Genomic DNA, 18,835 nt, shown 5'->3' with positions numbered 1-18,835 from the left:
GCAGGCCAGGCCCCCACCCTGCAAATGCTGGGCTGCTGCCCACTCTCCTGCCTGGAATGTTCCCTGCTGTCTCCCCACCCTTTGAGGCCTGGCCCCAAGCCCTCCTCTCCTCACTTGGGTCCCTCCCTGAGCCTTCCTGCACCACTGGACGCCGGTGTTGAGCTCCTTTCCTGCCTCAGTGTCTCCAGCCTGAGCCAGGGTCAGCTGAGAACCTCTCTGCACCCCACCCCACATACTACCCCAGCCCCTGTGAAAGTGTGAAAGTGTTAGTCACTCAGCGGTGTCTGACCCCATGGACTGTAGCCCGCCAGGCTCCCCTGTCCGTGGAATTCTCCAGGCAAGAATACTGGAGTGGGTAGCCATGCCCTTTTCCAGGGGATCTTCCTGACCCAGGGATCAAAGCTGGGTCTCCTGCATCACAAGTAATTTTTTTTACTGTCTGAGCCACCAGAGAAGCCCCCTCCCAGCCCCGAGACTTTGTCTAATAAGCCCCTTGGAGCAGAGAGGAGGGCAGATGGCTGGGATTGCAGGACCCCTGTGGAGCCCCTGCAGTGGGAAGACACTGGCAAAGCCGGTGGTCTCAGCTCTGCCATCGTCCTAGCCCCTCATGTAGACCGAGAGGCGTCACCGAATGTGCTGCCACCCACTCGCTGGGTGCACCCACAGCCCAGGCCCCTGCTGGACCAGTGGCACACCACCAGCTAGTAAGGGAGTCCTTTATTGCCATGTTAAACAGAACTGGTTAAACAGAGTTGGTCTGAGCTGCTGCCTGTCGCCCCTGCTGGGGGCAGGGGAGGCAGAAAGGGCATTGAGAAGGGGCTAGGCTCCTCCCCGTGCCAGGCACCCACCCTCCTAGTGCCAGGGCCCTGCCATCTGCTGGAAGAGGGCCCAGGGAAAGGTAAGAGAGCCAGGAGGAGATGCCGAGACTCCTGGGCAGAGGTCGGCAGGGGGCCTGGCCGCATGGGGATTCCCCAGCATGACAGGGTAGAAAGGCAGCCAGGCCTCCCCGCCCAGCACCTGGCGGGGCCTGCCTTGTGGCAGGTGGGGCCGCAGGGCTGCGGGGCCAGTTTGGGAAGTATTGATCGGTCAAAGGCCAACCAGGGTTGGCAGGGTCACAAAGAGCTCCAAAACCCAGGCCCTCTCAGGCCATGAGACCCAGCTCTTTGGACAGGCCATGACCCTTTAAAGGGTCATGACCCTAAAAGGGGCCGCGGGCCCAGGGTGGGCAGTTCCTTCAGTGAGTGCGACCCAGTCCCAGGATCTTGAGAAGGGAGGCACTCCTTGAAGCCAACAACGAGGCCCCTTCCCAGGGTGGGCCACACCCCGGCCGGCCGAGCAAGCAGGCTGCCCTAGGGCCCCAGGAGCCCTGGGCCTCAGCTTCCTCTGCCGAGAAGCCTTAGCATCTTGCATCTCTTGACCTGCCTGGTCGCTCGGCTGGGCTGTGTGTTCGTGGTGGATGACAGATAGGTCAGGGGTGGGGGCACTGCAGGACAGCAGGCAGGTCTGGAGCTGGGGGCTCCAGCTGAACCCGCCCTGGATCTCTGCTGATGGCCCCCGACTCAGCCTCCTGGGTACCGACCCTGCCCGGGTACGTCCGTGTCACAGGGTGTTCAGAGTCCAGCGGGGAGGCGCAACACACGTGGATGGACTAGTTCATGTGCGTGCTGCGCACACTCGCAGGTGCCCACGTGTACCTGTGCACGTGCAGGCGTGTACGGCGTGGGAGTGCACGCTGTTGGGGGTGTGCACACCGTAGCCGCCTGGGTGGGCTCTGAATGCACACTCACTCCTGCCGGAGGGGAGGGGGTGTGAGCACGGACTCGGGAGGGTGCGAGGCAGCAGGCTCTGGTGGGTGTGTCTGCACAGCACAGGCCCTGGGCCAGGGAGGGGGGCACCTCGGGGTCTGGGGGCACCTCAGGGCCCAGCAGCCCTCACTGCCAGCTGGCACAGCTCTCGGGCAGGCTGTGCAGGATGGCCTCCAAGTTCTGCTTGTCGGCGCGGATCTCTGAGAGGTCGTTCTCGAAGCTCTGGATCTGCAGCTCCTGCAGCTTGGACTCCTGCTCCAAGAGCCTCAGTTTCCCCTGCAGGGCCCCTGGGGGACCCAGCCGCAGCCTCAGACGCTCCAGTGCCCACTGGGTGTCGTTCAGGGCCCTGGCTGGGGCTCTGTGGGTGTCTAGCGACCCTGGACAGAAGAGCATAGACAGACTTAGGGAGGGGCCGGCTCCCCACCCCTGGAGGGCCCTCCCCAACCCCAAATTTTCAGGATGCCAACTGCCCCACCAGCTACCAGGAAAGCAAGAGCCCAAGAGGGCAGCGTGGTGAGGTAGGTGAGGGCCTGGGCTGGGTTTGTACCCCACCAAGCTTATGTGCTTAGAAAGCTGAGCGCAGAAGAATTGATGCTTTTGAACTGTGGTGTTGGAGAAGACTCTTGAGAGTCCCTTGGACTGCAAGGAGATCCAACCAGTCCATCCTAAAGGAGATCAGTCCTGGGTATTCATTGGAAGGACTGATGTTGAAGCTGAAGCTCCAATACTTTGGCCACCTGATGCGAAGAGCTGACTCGTGTGAAAAGACCCTGATGCTGGGAAAGATTGAGGGCAGGAGGAGAAGGGGACGACAGAGGATGAGATGGTTGGATGGCATCACCGACTCAATGGACATGAGTTTGGGTAAACTCTGAGAGTTGGTGATGGATAGGGAGGCCTGGCGTGCTGTGGTTCATGGGGTCACAAAGAGTCGGACATGACTGAGCGATTGAACTGACTGACTGACGGAAGCTTATATGCCAACCTTGGAAGTTTCCCTCGGGTGGCATGGAGAAGCTGTTAACCTTTGGTACTGGTATTACTTTTACTGTTAAAGAAGAGAAGACCTTGGGTGAGTCCTGAGCCCCGGTTTCCTCATCTACAAAGCAGCATGTGTGACAGAGAGGTCCCCACGTGTCTGCTGGCTCCCCCAAGCTGTTGATTTGCTGAGAGCGTATGCTTATAGATGGATTTCACCTGGGATGCAGGGACACCAGGTGAAAAGAAAGGTCTCTGGCATGAATGAGGGGGGGTAGGACAGGAGGGGCTGCAGGCCAGGGAAGCGGGCAGTGGGGGTCTAGTCCTGGCCCTGGGGCCTGTATTAGCTCTGCTGCTTGGGGTGAAGGACTTCCCCTGGAGCCTCTCCAGGTGTGAAACGAGATGGGTGGGGCCGGGTGCTCACCTATGAACTTGGTGATGATGGTGGCATGGAAGCCACCGGCTGTCTCCCCTGCCTGGGCTTTGTCAGCTTGTCATTAAGGTGACACTCAACGGGAAGACAGCTGAGCCAGGCGGGAGGGTGGTGGGGACAAGGGAACAAATTCTAAATGGCATTTTAAAAATTAATTAATCAGGCTGTGCCCGGTCTTAGTTGCAGCACGTGGGATTTTTCGATCTTCGTTTCAGCATGCAGGATCTTTAGTTGTGGCCACGCAAATGCTTGGTTGCCGCCTGTGGGATCCAGTCCCCTGACTGGGGATTGAACTCAGGCCCCCTACGCACAGTCTTAGCCACTGGACCACCAGAAGGGAAGTCCCCTAAATGGCTTTGAATCCCACAGGACCCCACAGGCTCCCATGGCCCTGAGTTTCCTAGGCCATGAAGGCTGGGTTGGAGGGCAGGCAGCTGCAGCAGCTGAGCCTGGGCTGGGAAGATGCAGAGGGAAGATGCTCCCAGCAAAGACCCTCAGAGGCCCCACCATCCACCGGAAAGTCCAAACAGCCTGGCCTCGGAGAAGCTTACAGCCTCCACTCTGCCTGCCCAGCTGGGTCCCCTGGGGTGGGGACAGGGTCTAGGTGTGCGTGGTCACTCCTGCACCTCCGGGTCAAGCCCAGTGCCAGCGTGAATGAGTGAATGACAGCAATGGTGAGAATGGTTTTACCCACACAGAGCGTTTGTTCAGGCTGGGCTGAATCGTGTCCAGTGTGCTGAGTTCTTGTGGGTATAGACTCGTGGCTACGAGTGGACACACTCTGAGTCAAGTCAGACCTGAGCGTGACCCACTGACTGGCTGTGGAACCCCGGGCACATTATTTAAATTCCCTGTGCTTCGGTTTCCTCATCTGCAGAATAGCAAGAGCATCAGGATCCTTGGCTGGAAAGGTTCGAATGAGATCCGACCGTGTGTGCAAATAGCTGAGTGGGGGCCTGGTGTCCAGACGAAATGCAGAACATGCTGATTTCCCCTTGGCTTATTGACAGTGAGAATTGAAATGCATGGTATCCCATGGACAAACCTTGAGGATGTCACACTGAGTGAAATAGACCAGGCACAAGAGGAAACACACTGTATGATTCCACTTAGGTGAGGTGCCTACAATGCCAAATTCACAGAGACAGATGATGGAACAGGGGTTGCCAGGGGCTGGGGGTGGGGGACTGGGCTTTGTGTATAATGCAGACAGGCTTCATCTTGGGATGATGAAAAAGTTCTGGAGATGGGTGGTGGTGATGGGCCACATGGGAAGGTGAATGTTGTACCTAACACCATTCAAATGTACGCTGAAAAATGGTTAAAATGGCAAATTTAATGTTTTGTGTGTTTTAAAACGGCATGCTGTTCACTTCAGCAGTGAAAGTCACTCAGTCGTGTCTTACTCTTTGTGACCCCATGGACTGTAGTCCATGGAATTCTCCAGGCCAGAATACTGGAGTGGGTAGCCTTTCCCTTCTCCAGGGGATCTTCCCAACCCAGGAATCAAACCCAGGTCTCCTGTATTGCAGGTGGATTCTATACCAGCTGAGCCACAAGGGAAGCCCAAGAATACTCAAATGGGTAGCTTATCCCTTCTCCAGAGGATCTTCCCAACCTAGGAATTGAACCAGGGCCTCCTGCATTGCAGGCAGATTCTTTACCAACTGAGCTACCAGCGAAGCCAACTGCTTCCCTGAAGTTCACTCAAGTTTAGCACTTCAGCCTAACTGCTATTAGGCAGTTGAGCCCCTCACCCCTGCTCGAGGGCTCCATGTCTTGGGGGCTGTCCCCTTCATGATTTACTGACTCATCACACTTCCCAGGTGGCAGTAGCAGTAAAGAACCCACCTGCCAATGTAGGAGATGTAAGAGACGTGGGTTCGATCCCTGGGTTGGGAAGATCCCCTGGAGGAGGACATGGCAACCCACTCCAGTATTTTTGCCTGGAGAATCCCATGGGCAGAGGAGCCTGGCAGGCTACAGTCCATGGGGTCACAAAGAGTTGGACACGACTGAAGCAACTGAGCACACAGGCACGCACACGCCGCACTGTGTGGCAAGCACTCTGTCAATTACCCTCTGTGACCCCATTTCACAGACTGGGTGACTGAGGCTCAGAGAGGGTGAGTGATTTTCCTAAGATCTCACAGCCCAGGAAGGCAAAGTGCCAGACCTGAATCCTAGTCTATCTGATCCCAAGCCAGCACCTGGTCCCCAGTGCTATGCTTGGTCTTGTGACAGTCTCTCTCCTCTGAAATCCTCAACCACTGAGGGCGGGTCCAGTCACCTGGTGCCTACAGGTGTTATGCAGGTAGTGAGTGTTCCCTCCTCCTGACTAGCAGCCCCTGGAGGCACAAAGTGAGCTTGTTTCTAGACCCCAACCCTGCCTTATGTGAGGGGGCCTGGAGCAGTTACAAATGCTTGCAATTGACCACAAGGCTCAGGATGCGGGAAGCAATGGATAGGAGGGCTAGGAGACAACCTTCCCCTGGACTGGGCCTCACAGAAAGATCCCAGAGGTGTGCCAGGGACCCAGGGGGCCAGGGCCCGGCCTTGGGGGTCTCCTTACCCAGCCTGGCGAGCAGCTCCGACAAGGCTTTGATGTCCTTCTCCAGGGAGGTGCGTGACTCCCGGATCTGCTGTTCCATCTGGCTCAGCCCGGCACGATCCTTTTGGGGGGCAGGGGGAGAGGAAAAGCTTGAGCGGCTCCCAGCTGGTTCCTGAGACCAGGAGGAAAAGGCGTGGGGGTCTCGTACCCACTCAGTCCCCTCCAGCTCCTGTCTGTGTGCTTCTGAGGCCAGCAGCTGCCGGGAGGCCAGTCCGAGGGTCGCCCGCGTCTGGCTGGAGAGCCGGCTAGCCCGGCGGTGTTCCTGCTTCCCTGCCCTCAGCAAGGCCTTGGCGAGCTGTTGGTGGGAGGCAGCAGAGAGGGGAGGGTGAGTGGAAGGAGTCCTTTTCCTTTTTTAAGTTTGTTTGTTTGTTTTTTTAATGTGGATCATTTTTTGAAGTCTTTACTAAATGTACTACAATATTGCTTCTATTTTATGGATTTTTTTTTTTTAATATTTTGGCTGCGAAGCATGTGGGATCTTAGCCCCCCATCCAGGGACTGAACCTCCCATCCCCTGTATTGGAAGGTAAAGTCTTAACCACTGGACTGCCAAGGAAGTCCCCAAGTGAGTCCTTTTAGAGGTAAAGGATATTAATGGTCATCATGCCAAGTGGTCATCACTTCACTTCATCACTTCACGAGCATTTATTTGTTTGCTCATTCACTCATTCATTCAACAGGTATGTACCGGATGCTGGCACAGTGCAGGTCGCTGGACCCTACCCATCTCTCCTCTGAGGAGAAACTCCAGCTATTTCACAGATGGGGAATCAGAGCTGCAGAGGAGAGGAGCTGGCCGAAATCGAAACGACAGGACCAGAAACCAAGCCTGGTGGCACCTGCAAATCCAGCACATTCTCTAGGCAGCTGTGAAGGCAGTTTAGGGGACTTCCTTGGTGGCCCAGTGGTTAAGAATCTGCCTTGCAATACAGGGGACACGGGTTCGATCCTCGGTCAGGAAACTGAGATCCCACAGGCCTCAGAGCAAATAAGTCCACGTATCACGACTACTGAAGCCCGAGTGCCACAACTACAGAGTCTGTGCACCGCAATGAAAGATCCCGAGTGCCGCAACTAACACCCCATTCAGTCAAATTAATTAATATTTAAAAAAGAATACACTTAAAAAAATAAAGGCAGTTCACTTGGGACCCAAGCAACAAAGCCAGTGAAGGTGCTGGGGAGACTCACATCAATTCAAATTTGGCCCCAATTAAACAAGAAAAGCCGAGAGGTTTAGGGAGTAGAGCCCAACACATCGAGGTGTGAGTCCTGCTCATGTGATTGAAGCCACTGAACCAGGCTGGGCCCCAGGGTTCCTGCCTGTCCCATGTGGACTGCAGTGACGTCTCTTTCATGCGAAATCAACAGGGTCACCCGTGTGAAGCTCCAGAGCTCAGAGCCTGGGAGCCCCTGGTAAGTGCAGAGTACTCAGCACTGCACACAGAAGGGGGCAAATGTGTGAGGGCAGCTGCCCCACAGAAGGGCACCTCCTCTATGCCACTCCTCCCCCATGCCCAGAAGACACGGATGCCGCAGGAGTCACGTCCCTGGCCCTGACCTTGGCACTGTCCTGGGCCAGCAGCTCGGCTTCCCTGCCCTTCTTCTTGGCCCTGGAGGAGACGGAAGCCGCATCTCCCAGCATCCTCTCTGCCTGCTTGGTCTTCTTTCTCGAGTCTGCAAGGATCCTGTCCTGGACGATAGCCGCCTTCCTCCTCAGCGTGGCCTGGTCCTTGGGCCGAGGAAACCTCGGCTTCATTCCTGTAAACCCAGCCGAAGCTGTGTCAGGAGGGCTGGGCTCACGCCTGGAGAGCCTGACAGGAGGTCCCCACCGGAAGCTGACCGTCCCCAGACCCTCGGACAATGCGAGCAGAGGAGTGAGACACACAGGATCTGTGTGTGTTACTTCTCAGGATCACCCAGGAAAAACCTAAATGAGATATAGTGCTCTGTGAGTGTAAAGATTGACGTGATACTATGATATCAGATTGGCCAAAAAGTTGGTTGCGTGAGTGTGTGCTCTGTCTTGTCTGACTCTGTGACCCCATCGACTGTATGTAGCCTGCCCGGCTCCTCTGTCCATGGAATTTCCCAGGCAAAAATACTGGAGAGGGTTGCGATTTCCTCCTCCAGGGGATTTTCCTGACCAGAGAGCGAACCAAAGTCTCTTGAGTCTCCTGCATTGGTAGGCGGATTCTGTACCACTGAACCAGTTGGGAGGATCTTGTTTTCGGTTATGGACTATCTTATGGAAAAACTCAAATGGACTTTTGGGCCAACTCTACTTACAAGTCACAGGATTACATGATGGTCAATGCCTGGGCCAGTGGAGATGGGAGCCACAGCCCGGTATATAGAAAGATCCATCCAGTTCTTTGTTTTTATGGACCACCCATTTCTACAAAGGCTTTGAGGCAGCTTATCCTGATAGATCAACTGGACCATTAAAATGAAAAACCAAGGGCCATAGGTAACTTGGAGGACGAGGAAGAGTGAGAAGTGCCAGAAAACAGGACCGTGCCAGCGCAGGGCCAGATGCTCTGTCCACCAGTTAGCCTGCTCGCAGCCAAGACAAAAGGGGAAATGCGACAATTCACACGGATTTTATTATCTAATAAAAGGCAGTGTCTCTCCATAGAGAAAGACTTCTCCCTTTCCTTTGCGATCAAATGCTAAGGGGAATTTATCCCAAGGGGTACTGATGATTGTAGCTGTTGCCCAGTTGCTAAGTTGTGTCGGACCCTTTGCAACCCCATGGACTACAGCACGCCAGGCTCCTCTGTCTTCCACTATCTCCTGGAGCTTGCTCACTCAAATTCATGTACATTGAGTGGGTGATACTATCTAACCATCTAACCGTCTCATTCTGGGCCGCCCCCCATGGTAGACAAAGTAAAATTTTAAAAAGAATCAAGCCTTATAATTTTCAAGGATGTAATAGTACATAACCATTCTATGACGATAATCCAAAGGTTAGATCTATTTTGCTTCTTGTACACAAAAAACTGGTGTTTCTTAAAGGGCACGCTAGGGAGTCCTAATTCTACAGGGTGTTGAGAAATGCTAGGGCATAATGTCAACTAAGTTTATATGAAATGAACCCGGGGCACTTCCCTGGTGGTCGGTGGTTAAGCATCTGCGCTTCCACTGCAGGGGGCACAGTTTCAATCCCTAGTGGGGGAACTATCCCGCATGCTCCATGGAAGCACGCCAATAAAAAGTGAACCTGTTTTTTTATTGCAGGACTTCTCAGAGCCTTTAGTATTCTAAGGTGCGCACTGCAAGGCCTCAGGGAGATCTACAGCACGTCCCATTTCTTAAACTTATTTGAACACAAACCCTCTCTTGGCACAACAGTTACAGGCTAAGGGCTGTAACTGTTCCACATTTCATGCAGCAGAATTTCCTTTCTTGGTCTACTCATCTGTAAAATGGGGGCACTTGGCCTCATTTTCCTAAAGTTCAAGAGAGACTTGGACTGGCATCAACCCACGCCCCCTTCTAAAGAGAAACACCGAATCCTTTCCCATAGCCCCACTGGACGCTGGACCAGGGCAACCATTTTTGTACCAGGTAACTGAGCCAGAGTGGCCTGGATCAGGGATGGACAGCTGATGGCATCAGATTCTCTTCCCATCTGCTCTTGAGGGGTTCTGTGTGTGGTCTGGTGATGGATGGCCATGTGGGCAAGAATCGGGTGAGTGGTATGTGAGATGGGGAGGGACAAGCAGCGACAGGAAAGGGAGGTCCTGAGAGGCACAGGGAACGGTCTCTTTGGCTCATGCTCACGTGACTGGACCTCTGGCCCCTGCAGCCAGGCCTGCCCAAGGTGAGGCCCTATCCCTGGTGTCTGTCATGCGCATTTGTGCACTGATGAGCCTGGGGCTAACCAGGGCACACATACCTTCCACGTCAGCCAGCAGAGTCCTGGCTCCCATGACAGTCACCGTGGCAGCCTGGACAGATGAGGAAGCTCGGGTCAGGGCGGCTCTGGCTTCCTGGTGCAGCTGGAGAGAGATGGGAGAGGTTGGGCAGGTGGTGCTGGGGGTGTGCTGGGCAGAGCCAGGTCAGGTGGGCACCAAACCCACATATACAAGGTCCCCAAAGGGCACCAAAACGGACGCTGAATTATGCTGTTTACCAGGACTACCTGATTTGTCTTACTCTATCAATGTTAAACTTTGAATATCTCTCCCAAGAGCTTATCTGTCCCACAAAATCTTAAAGGAACACTGGAACCGAAGAACTAAAAGAAAGATGGATGAAAGTTTCTTTTCAGAATGCTGCTGTATCTCAGCAAGAGGATGTGAAACAGAGAATCTGTTTCTTACACAACTTTTACTCCTAGGAAATTAGTTTCTTCCCCACTGTCACTAAATAAGGTGATGGTGGTGGTTTAGTTGCTGAGTCGTGTCCGAATCTTTGTGACCCCACGGACTGTTGCCCGCCAGGCTCCTTTATCCATTGGATTTCCCAGGTAAGAATACCGGAGGGGGTTGCCATTTCCTTCTCCAGGGGATCTTCCCGACCCAGGGATCAAACCCGGGTCTCCTGCATTGTAGATGGATTCTTTACTGACTGAGCTACCAAGGAAACCCACCACTAAATAAGGCTGGATACTCAAAAGAATACATATTTGATGGATGAATGGATACACAAAATGTGGTGTATCCACATGGTGGAATATTATTCAGGGCTTCTCTTGTGGCTCAGCTGGTAAAGAACCTGCCTGCAATGTGGGAGACCTGGGTTCAATCCCTGGGTTGGGAAGATCCCCTGGAGAAGGGAAAGGCTACCCACGCCAGTATTCTGGCCTAGAGAAGTCCACGGACTGTATAGTCCATGGGGTTGCAAAGAGTCAGACATGACTGAGCGACTTTCACACGTCATCACGTGTAAAAGAATGAAGTGCTGATATGTACCATAATGTAGATGAACCTGGACAATATTACGGTAAGCGAAAGCAGCCAGACACAAAGGGGCCCGTATCACATGACTCCATTTGTATGAAACGTGCAGAGGAGGTAAATCTACAGAGACAGAAAGCAGACTGGTGGTTGCCGGGGGCTGGGGAGGGAGGGCTGAGGAGTGACTGCTTGACGGGTATAAGTTTTCCCCTCCGGGGTTTCCTTCTGGGGTGATGAGTGTTTCCGAACTGAGAGGTGATGGTTGCACAACTTGGTGAGTGTGCAAAATGCCACTGTGTTGTACACTTTAAAATGGGTAATTTTAGGGAATTCCCTGGTGTTTCAGTTGTTAGGACTCCACCTTTCCATCGCAGGGGGCATGGGTTCAATCCCTGGTCAGGGAACTAAGATCCTGCATGCTGCACAGCCTGGCCAAAAAAAAAAGGAGCAGGGTAATTTTATGTCACATAAATTTCAGTCAATCAATCAATCAATCATGTGGGTTTGAAGAGCTACCAGATGCTGCCCAGGGAGCCCTCGTCTTAAGTCTTACTCCAAACGCCTGGCAGAGGCGTTCCTGGGAGAGGAAGGTGGGAGGCACTGTGCTCGGGCTAGTCACTGCACACTGGTTCTGACCCTGCTGCAGCCTCATCTGCTCCCCGGACCAGGGGGATGGACTAGATCAACGAGTACCACCCCAGGAGACCCTAACACAGCACAGCTCCCCCAGCGTGTGACAGGCACAAGGCCCAGCTCTTTGGATGCTGGCAGCAAGCTTCCCCCCTAGCCTTGTTTTTAAAAGGACAATAAAGATGTCTGTGGGATAAGCCACTGCTGGGATAAGTGGATGATGGATTTGAATAAAGTCTGTAGATCAGGCTCATTGTGTAAATATCATGTTGATTTCCTTACTCTGATCTTTATAAGGTGGTTAGGTAAAATGCTAACAGAAGGGGAATCTGTGTGAAGGGTATAGGGGAATTCTTTGGACTTTCTTCACAACTTTTTTCTAAGTCTAAAATGATTTTCAGATGAAAAGTTAAGAAAAAACACACTTGAAGGGGTGCTTATACCTTAATAGTCTGGAAACCACTGGGTTGGGCTAAATTCACCCCATAATTCTTGAGTTCCCTGATTACTTAGCACCGCCTCCACTTCGGGGCTGTCAACTGTGGGGTTGAACGCTGGAGTGATATAGGTGTTTGCTAAAACATCTGGCAAGTGAACTAACGAATTCAAGACTGAATGAAGGAGACTCCTCCCAGACCTAATTAACACTGCGTAGGCTGGTAGGCACGGCCCTGGATGCTGCTGGTGCTCTGTCTGTCTAACCATCCTGCCTCCTCTCATACCTTTACTCCTTCTCAGGCAGTCAGGACCTCCTGCCTTGGCACACGCTAACTGAGGTTGTCTGGAGTTTGGCGGGGAGGCACTAGAGGGGCAGAAAGAACTGCTCTGGTCTTTGCCCCTCCCTCCCCTGCAATCCCTGACCCCAGATCACACCTGGGGCAGCCCCAACCTCCTCCAGGTGCTGCCTCAAAGCATGAGAGCCCACCTGCGTGAGGGGCTCCATCTCCTGCAGCACCGCCTGGGCGGTGGCCTGCAGGGACCAGGCAGCCTCGGTCACCATGCGCTCTCTCGATGTGACTGTCTTCTCCAGCGTCTGCACCTTCAGGCTCACGGCCTCGGCCTGGGACTTCTGAGGCTGCCGGGAGACGGAGGGCTCAGGCAAGAAAGGTCCATGGGGCAGGAGGATGGGAGAAGCCCAGGGGCAGAGACAGTGGGGGTCAGGCTGCATGTGGACCCCTAAGACACAGAGGAGCCAGGGCGAGAAAAGCCAGGCTGGGGAACCTGTCACTTGAGGCCTGATTCCAGCCCCAGCAATTTCTAGAAGCGTGGCCTCAGGCAACTCAGCTGACCTTCCTGACCTGCATTTCCTCCCTCAAACTCCCTACTTGATTCTAAATTCCAGCCTGAATTAAGTACACGGACTGGTCCATTGTAGGTGGTGGTGGTGGTTTAGTCGCCAAGTCGTGTCCGACTCTGGCGACAGCATGGGCTATAGCCCTCCAGGCTCCTCTGTCCATGGGATTCTCCAGGCAAGAATACTGGAGTGGTTGCCGTTATCTTCTCCAGGGGATCTTTCCAATCCAGGAATCCAGCCTGGATCTCCTGCATTGGAGACAGATTCTTTACCAACTGAGCTACAGGGGAAGCCACGAATTGTAGGTAGATTAGGATTACTCATTATCTTATACCTGGAAACAGCCAGTCAGAGAAACACCCTCAATAGATTGTTTTCTTTTTCTATGGCAGAAATGAATCCTAGCTGAGCAGTGACTTCCTGGTTTTGTTCGTTTGAGGCAAGCAGAGTGATTCCTAGGAATGTTTGAGTATCTGAGGTAGGGCTCCTTTTAAGGATAAGGGGCCTGAAAACCAGTATCTAGTCCAATCCAACTGGCCCTTTGTCTAGCTTTACTCTGGGGAGGGGAAAGGTGTTAATGGAGAGGATCAATAATCTGTACTTCTGAACTCAGACTGTTCTGTGGGGACTGCTTCTTACCTAACACCTTCAGTAGTATCTGGGACAGCACTCAGAGCCAGACATATCACTACCCATGTTTTCCTTTTTTATACACAGCGGGAGAACCAAGGACCCTGAGCATTTAGCCTGGGGCCCGTCAGTCCCAACCGGCTGGGTCCCAGATACATTTGTTCTTTTTTTTTTTTTTTTAAGTTCAGCTCCCCAGTTTGGGGATTTCAGGATTACTGAGAAGTCATGATGAACTGATTTATCCAGAGGTGAGCCATGAATGCCCTCCCTGCCCGTGATGGATACAGCCCAGAAATAACCTAAAGGGTGAGCTCCATCCAACACAGTAACCTAGGCACAGAGGGGGAAGGTCCCTGGCCAAGGTCACAGAACTTGAGTGGTGGGGCTGGGATTTAACTCCATGTCTGTCTGGTGTCATTGCCAATGCCACGGTGACGGAGAAGGGACCTCGGCCTTAATATTAGTTTCAATAATTAAGATTGGCTGAGCTCTGTGCCAGTCAGGCACTCTGCCAGGCCATGGAGGTGCCCTATCTTTTAATCAACCACTATCGAGCTAAAAATAAGCCACATCATCTGCCTCTGCCAGGGCCACACTGGTTTCCCAGCCACCACATTCTCCCCTATTCCCACCCAATGCAGAGCTTCAAGGACAGCCGAGCTGACCGGTGATGCTGGGGCAGAAGGTGAGGCCAGGTGCAGGGCCGCAGCCACGCCGACTTGCTGCACGGCGGCCAGCACCCTCTCAGCTTTGGGCAGCGCCTCTACCACGGCCGTGCCCAGCGCCTTCTGGGCCGCTTGTACCTCCTGGTACCTGGGGGGAGACAGAGGCAGGGTGGCCTGTGAGCGGGTGCAGGCTGTGCCTCCCGATCGCTGTCCCGGCCTCACCCCCTGCCCCCACTGGAATCCCCGATGGAAGAGGGCTCTGGCGACTTCCCGGGCAGAACCACCATCTGTGGAGTGGGTACCCAGCAGCTGGCCTCAGAAGCTGGCTGCTACTTGGCAGCTTTCTAATGAATGAAAAGGCCACAGAGTCACTGCATTCTTGTTCCTCCATTCACTTAATTCAATCACGCTTTTCTGAAGGGGCTCCCGCTTGGTTTCCACTTGAGAGTCACACGTTATGTGAATGTCTGGCTCCTCTGGATGAATCTCCAAGAGGAAAAGGCCTGGCACTGGCGGAGGGATAGCAGCCCAGGCCCTGACGCCCTTGGGTGACCTTGGGCACGCTGGTCTCCAGGTAAAGAGAGGTCCCTGGGTCGCATGATCGCTCTGGGGGCCTTTTTCCCCAAAGTGCTATAATCAGTCAACTAAGATAGCTTTCCAGTCCAGCTGTCCACATCTTGCTCCCCTCCAGTTCCCCCAACCGAGGGTACTGCTGGAGTGGACCACCCCTGAGAAAGAAAGTGTTAGTCGCTCAGTCGTGCCCAACTCTTTGCAACCCCATGGACTGCAGCCCACCAGGTTCCTCTGTACATGAGATTTTTTTCCAAGCAAGGATACTGGAATGGGTTGCCATTTCCTTCTCCAGGGGATCTTCCTGACCCAGGGATTGAACCTGGGTCTCCTGCACTGCAGCCAGATTCTTTACTGACTGAGCTATGAGGGAAGCCACCCCCTGAGGTCACTCCCATCCCTCATCCCTTTTTAGAGAACCAGCGCCCCTGCCTCTGGGAGTGAGTCACGTGATTCGCCCAGCCATACTGATTGGTTCAGGATGGGCCACCTGACTCAAGCTGGGCCAATCAGAGTCTTTCATCTAGGAAGTCCACTTGGGCTCAGTTAGACGTTGGTGGGTCTTTGCTGACCCTCTGAATGAGGGTGATAGGAGCGGGCCACTCCCTCCTCAGCAGAGAATCAGGGGCCAAGAAGAAAGCTAGTGCTTGAGAGGCACTCCCCAGGGGCCTGGGGTGGGGGTGGGGAAGTTGTGGGGGTGGGGTCGGGGAGGAGGTGCTGACCTGGACCCTCCTCCTTCACATTTCTCGTCCCTTCTCTCCAGAGGCTGAGCTGCACTCCCAGGCATGAGTGTGTGTGCTCAGTCATGTCCGACTCTTTGCCACCCCCAGGGACTATAGCCCTCCAGGCTCCTTTGTCCATGGGATTCCCCAGGCAAGAATACTGGAGGGGGTTGCCATTTCCTCCTCCAGGCATGAGTGGGTTCCTATAACTCACCACCAAGCAGACCCAAGACCCCAGGCATCCCACCCCACCCCAGGGAACATCAAGACTCAAGGGAAGGCAGGCGTTTCTGGGTTCTGGAACCACCGGCCTCTGGTCAGGCCCTGTGGGCTCCAGGAAGCCAACCCAGGCTCCGGCCCACACGTGGGAGGTCTCACCTGTCCTCCAGCTCCTGCTGGGCCTCCAGGGCTGCTCGGCCCTCCACCAGGCTCCAGAGAAGTGCATAGCTGGTGTTGGAGGCGAGCAGGGCCCTCCGAGCCGTGGCCTCAATCTTGGCAGCGGTGTCCCTGTGGCTGTGTGAAAATACCCGCCTGACCATCACCAGGAGCTCACACGGAGCAGGGCTTAGGTGCAAAGCCACACCCGCTGTGTGGGCCTCGCGTCATCCCACGCAGAGTGCAGCCACGGGGGCCAGGCTCCTTTACCCTCTGTGCCTGGCAGGCAGCAAAGACTTGATGGGAAGAGGACCCACGCCCCTTCTTCCTGTTATACTGGGCTTATGCCTGCTGTCCTGGCAGAATGTATAACGGGGCTTTTCATCACATAAAATCTCAGCTTGGACAACAGATTATACGGTCACCCTAATATAGGCAGCGTAGAAAAGAGTGGTCAAGACAGCCTGGGTTTGAATCTGGCTCTACCACTGCTAACCATTTGTCCTTAGGCAAGTCACTTCACCTCTCTGAGTCTCTTTGCTCATCCATAAAATGGACCTACCGTCCATAAAGTACAACCAAAGGGACACATTGTTTCAGAGCTTGTGTCTTTAGGATCTTAAGCTGCTCCTTTAAGGCAGAGGATGAAACAATCCAAATATCCATCAATAGATGACTGGATAAACAAAATGTGACACATTCAAACCACGGAATAATACTATTTGGTTGTAAAAAAAAAAAAGAATGAAGTACTGACACAAGGTACAATACCAATGAACCTTGAAGATTTACACTAAGTGAAAGAAGCCAGATACAAAGGACCGCGTGTATGATTCCATGTGTATGAAATGTCCAGGTTAGCAAATCTGAGAGACAGAAAGCAGATGAGTGGTTACTAGGGGCTGGGGAGGGGTGAGGAGGAATGGAGAGTGATGTCTGATGGGTATGGGACTTGTTTCTGGGGGGGGGTGACGAAAGTGTTCTAAAACTGACTGAGGGGATGGTATAATAGCATGATTCTGTGAATATACTGAACACCACTGAACTGTTCAGTCTAAACGGGTGACTTGCATGGCTTACATCTCAATACAGCAGCTCCACCCGCACCCCACCCCCACATCTCTGGGCTCAGAGATGCTGTGAGCATCTTGCACAGCTCTCCCCAACCATACAGCCCTGTACTCAATGGTTCCAACTTCTCAGGGTGGGGACACCTCAACTGGGCTGGCCCCGACCCTGGAAGCCCTCAGGAGAAGGGCTGGTCTCCCTTCATGGTTCTGTGAACAGGACCTCACCAAGCTCCCGGGGGCTAGGGACTCACCTCCTGGCAAGGGCACGTGCCTCTGTGGCCAGCTGGCTCCAGTTGGTGGGTTGGCCAAGCCCCTCCTGAGGAATCACCTTTAGAGAAAAGAAGGAAGTCAGAGGGAGCTGATGGCCCATCCCTGAAGGTTCAGGGCTGTATCTGGCTCAGTTATTGGGAGAACTGGGCCACGCCACTTAATGTATAAATGCTCAGAGCCAGCTGCAAAGTCAACATCCAGGGGGCGGAGCCCTAGAGCTTGGAAACAACAGTAACGACGCCTGCCACTGGCTGGGCATTCACTGTCTACTTGGAATATGCCTTGTGCTTTGCAAACATCATCTCACTGAATGGGCAGAGGAGCCACTGTGTGACCCACTATTCTGCGGATGAGAAAACTGAGCCTCCCAAAGCGGGGACATGCCCCAGGCTCAGTCAGGGGGAGGGATCGGGGAGGGAGTCCCCTAGGGTACCAGAGATGCGAGGATGGTGGCCGCATGCAGAATTTCCTCTTCTGAGGACTCCAGTGCTGCTGCTAGGTCCGCCAGCTGGACGCAGGTCTTCTCAACTCCAGCCTGGGCACAGCGGGCACTCCTGCCCAGCGCCTGCAGCTGCTCCCGGGCAGCCTTCACAGCACCCTCGAGTCCTGTCACCTGCTCCAAGAAGGCTTCCTGGGCCCCTGCAGAAAGCCCGCAGCCCAGGGGTCACAGAGCAGTCGAGATTTCACAGTAAAGCCCACAGCCTCAAGGTGTCCCAACTGTGGCCTCTACTCCTGGGCACAGCTTGACTCCCCCCACCAGGCCTGAGCATTGGTTCTAAAGGAAGAGCCTCCCCCATTTTACAGCTGCAGAAGCTGAGGCCCAGAGATGGCAGATCATGACCCAAGGTCCCCCACGCAGGAAGTGAGCCACAGACAAAGGACTAGAAGGAAGTCAGGCCTTCTAGAGCCACTGCGAGTACTTCCTGAACCTGAGAGAGCAGTAAACCCTCCCCACCAAGTCAGCTCTGTAATCCACGGCATGGCTCAGAGCAGACATTGAATGCACAGCATCTGATAGCTCCCTATTTTGTGAGTCTTGCAAACCAGTGCTCAGCTCACCCGTGGCTGCTGCAGGAGTACAGGCGCTTGTGAACATAAAACTTGACAAAATAACCAACTGGCTTTTGATGCCCCCATCAGTGTCCCAGGGCCAAATTTCACCTCGACTTAATGACAGTCTTGTTTCTTATTTGCCATTCACTTTCTGTGCTGGTGCCTCAGATGGTAAAGCATTTGCCTACAATGCGGAAGACCTGGGTTCAATCCCTGGGTCAGGAAGATCCCCTGGAGAAGGAAATAGCAACCCACTCCAGTACTCTTGCCTGGAAAATCCCATGGACCGAGGAGCCTGGTAGGCTGCAGTCCATGGGGTCACAAAGAATCGGACACGACTAAGCGACTTCACTTTCACTTTTCTATGCTGGGGATACAGCAGTGAGCAAAGTGGCCAACAGTTAAGACAGCAGGAACTTTACCTGTTCAGCACCTGGGACAGCGCCTCAGTGTTCATTCGTTGAGGGACTGACTCAGTGAATGAACCCAACTCCTGCCCTCACTGAGCTTACTGGTATAGGCTAGGTGGTGCAGGGGACATGGGGACTGAGGCTGTAGTCAGAGGCTGATCTTAACAAAGCTAAAAAGTACAACAGGGCAAGGGATACTGAAAGAGAGGTCCATGGGGTGGCAGGACTGCACAGCAGGAGGGGCTCACCCAGCCGGGGAAGTCAGATATGCTCTACCAGCAAGCGAGTTCTCCTAGGGCTGAGCCCAGAGCCCTTGAAGCATCCTGAGGCCAGACTGAGGGGCTCCACGGTGGGCATCTGACCGGTCAGCCCCCTCCCCTGGCCCCTCTGTCTCCCACTCTGCTCTCCTGCT

General features: G+C 54.0%; 1 protein-coding gene across 3 annotated transcripts in view; it reads right to left on the bottom strand.

Moving 5' to 3' along the window:
• Positions 1-702: 702 nt before the first annotated feature.
• The window catches only part of LAMC3 (laminin subunit gamma 3), a 68,030-nt gene continuing 49,897 nt past the window's right edge, over positions 703-18,835 (bottom strand). For all 3 annotated transcript variants that reach the window (XM_025261860.3, XM_025261862.3, XM_044926454.2), the window contains 10 exons: positions 17,394-17,599; positions 16,942-17,018; positions 15,624-15,758; positions 13,954-14,101; positions 12,290-12,439; positions 9,732-9,834; positions 7,389-7,588; positions 5,976-6,122; positions 5,789-5,888; positions 703-2,182 (listed from right to left, as the gene is read on the bottom strand). In XM_025261860.3, the coding sequence (XP_025117645.3) occupies positions 1,932-2,182; positions 5,789-5,888; positions 5,976-6,122; positions 7,389-7,588; positions 9,732-9,834; positions 12,290-12,439; positions 13,954-14,101; positions 15,624-15,758; positions 16,942-17,018; positions 17,394-17,599 (1,517 nt within the window). In that variant the 3' untranslated portion in view covers positions 703-1,931. The remainder of the gene's footprint in view (positions 2,183-5,788; positions 5,889-5,975; positions 6,123-7,388; positions 7,589-9,731; positions 9,835-12,289; positions 12,440-13,953; positions 14,102-15,623; positions 15,759-16,941; positions 17,019-17,393; positions 17,600-18,835) is intronic.

This window comes from Bubalus bubalis, chromosome 12, assembly GCF_019923935.1.
Source record: "Bubalus bubalis isolate 160015118507 breed Murrah chromosome 12, NDDB_SH_1, whole genome shotgun sequence".
Lineage (NCBI taxonomy): Eukaryota > Metazoa > Chordata > Mammalia > Artiodactyla > Bovidae > Bubalus > Bubalus bubalis.
The sequence above is the reverse complement of the archived record's forward strand: the minus strand, read 5'-3'. Positions and strand labels throughout refer to the sequence as shown.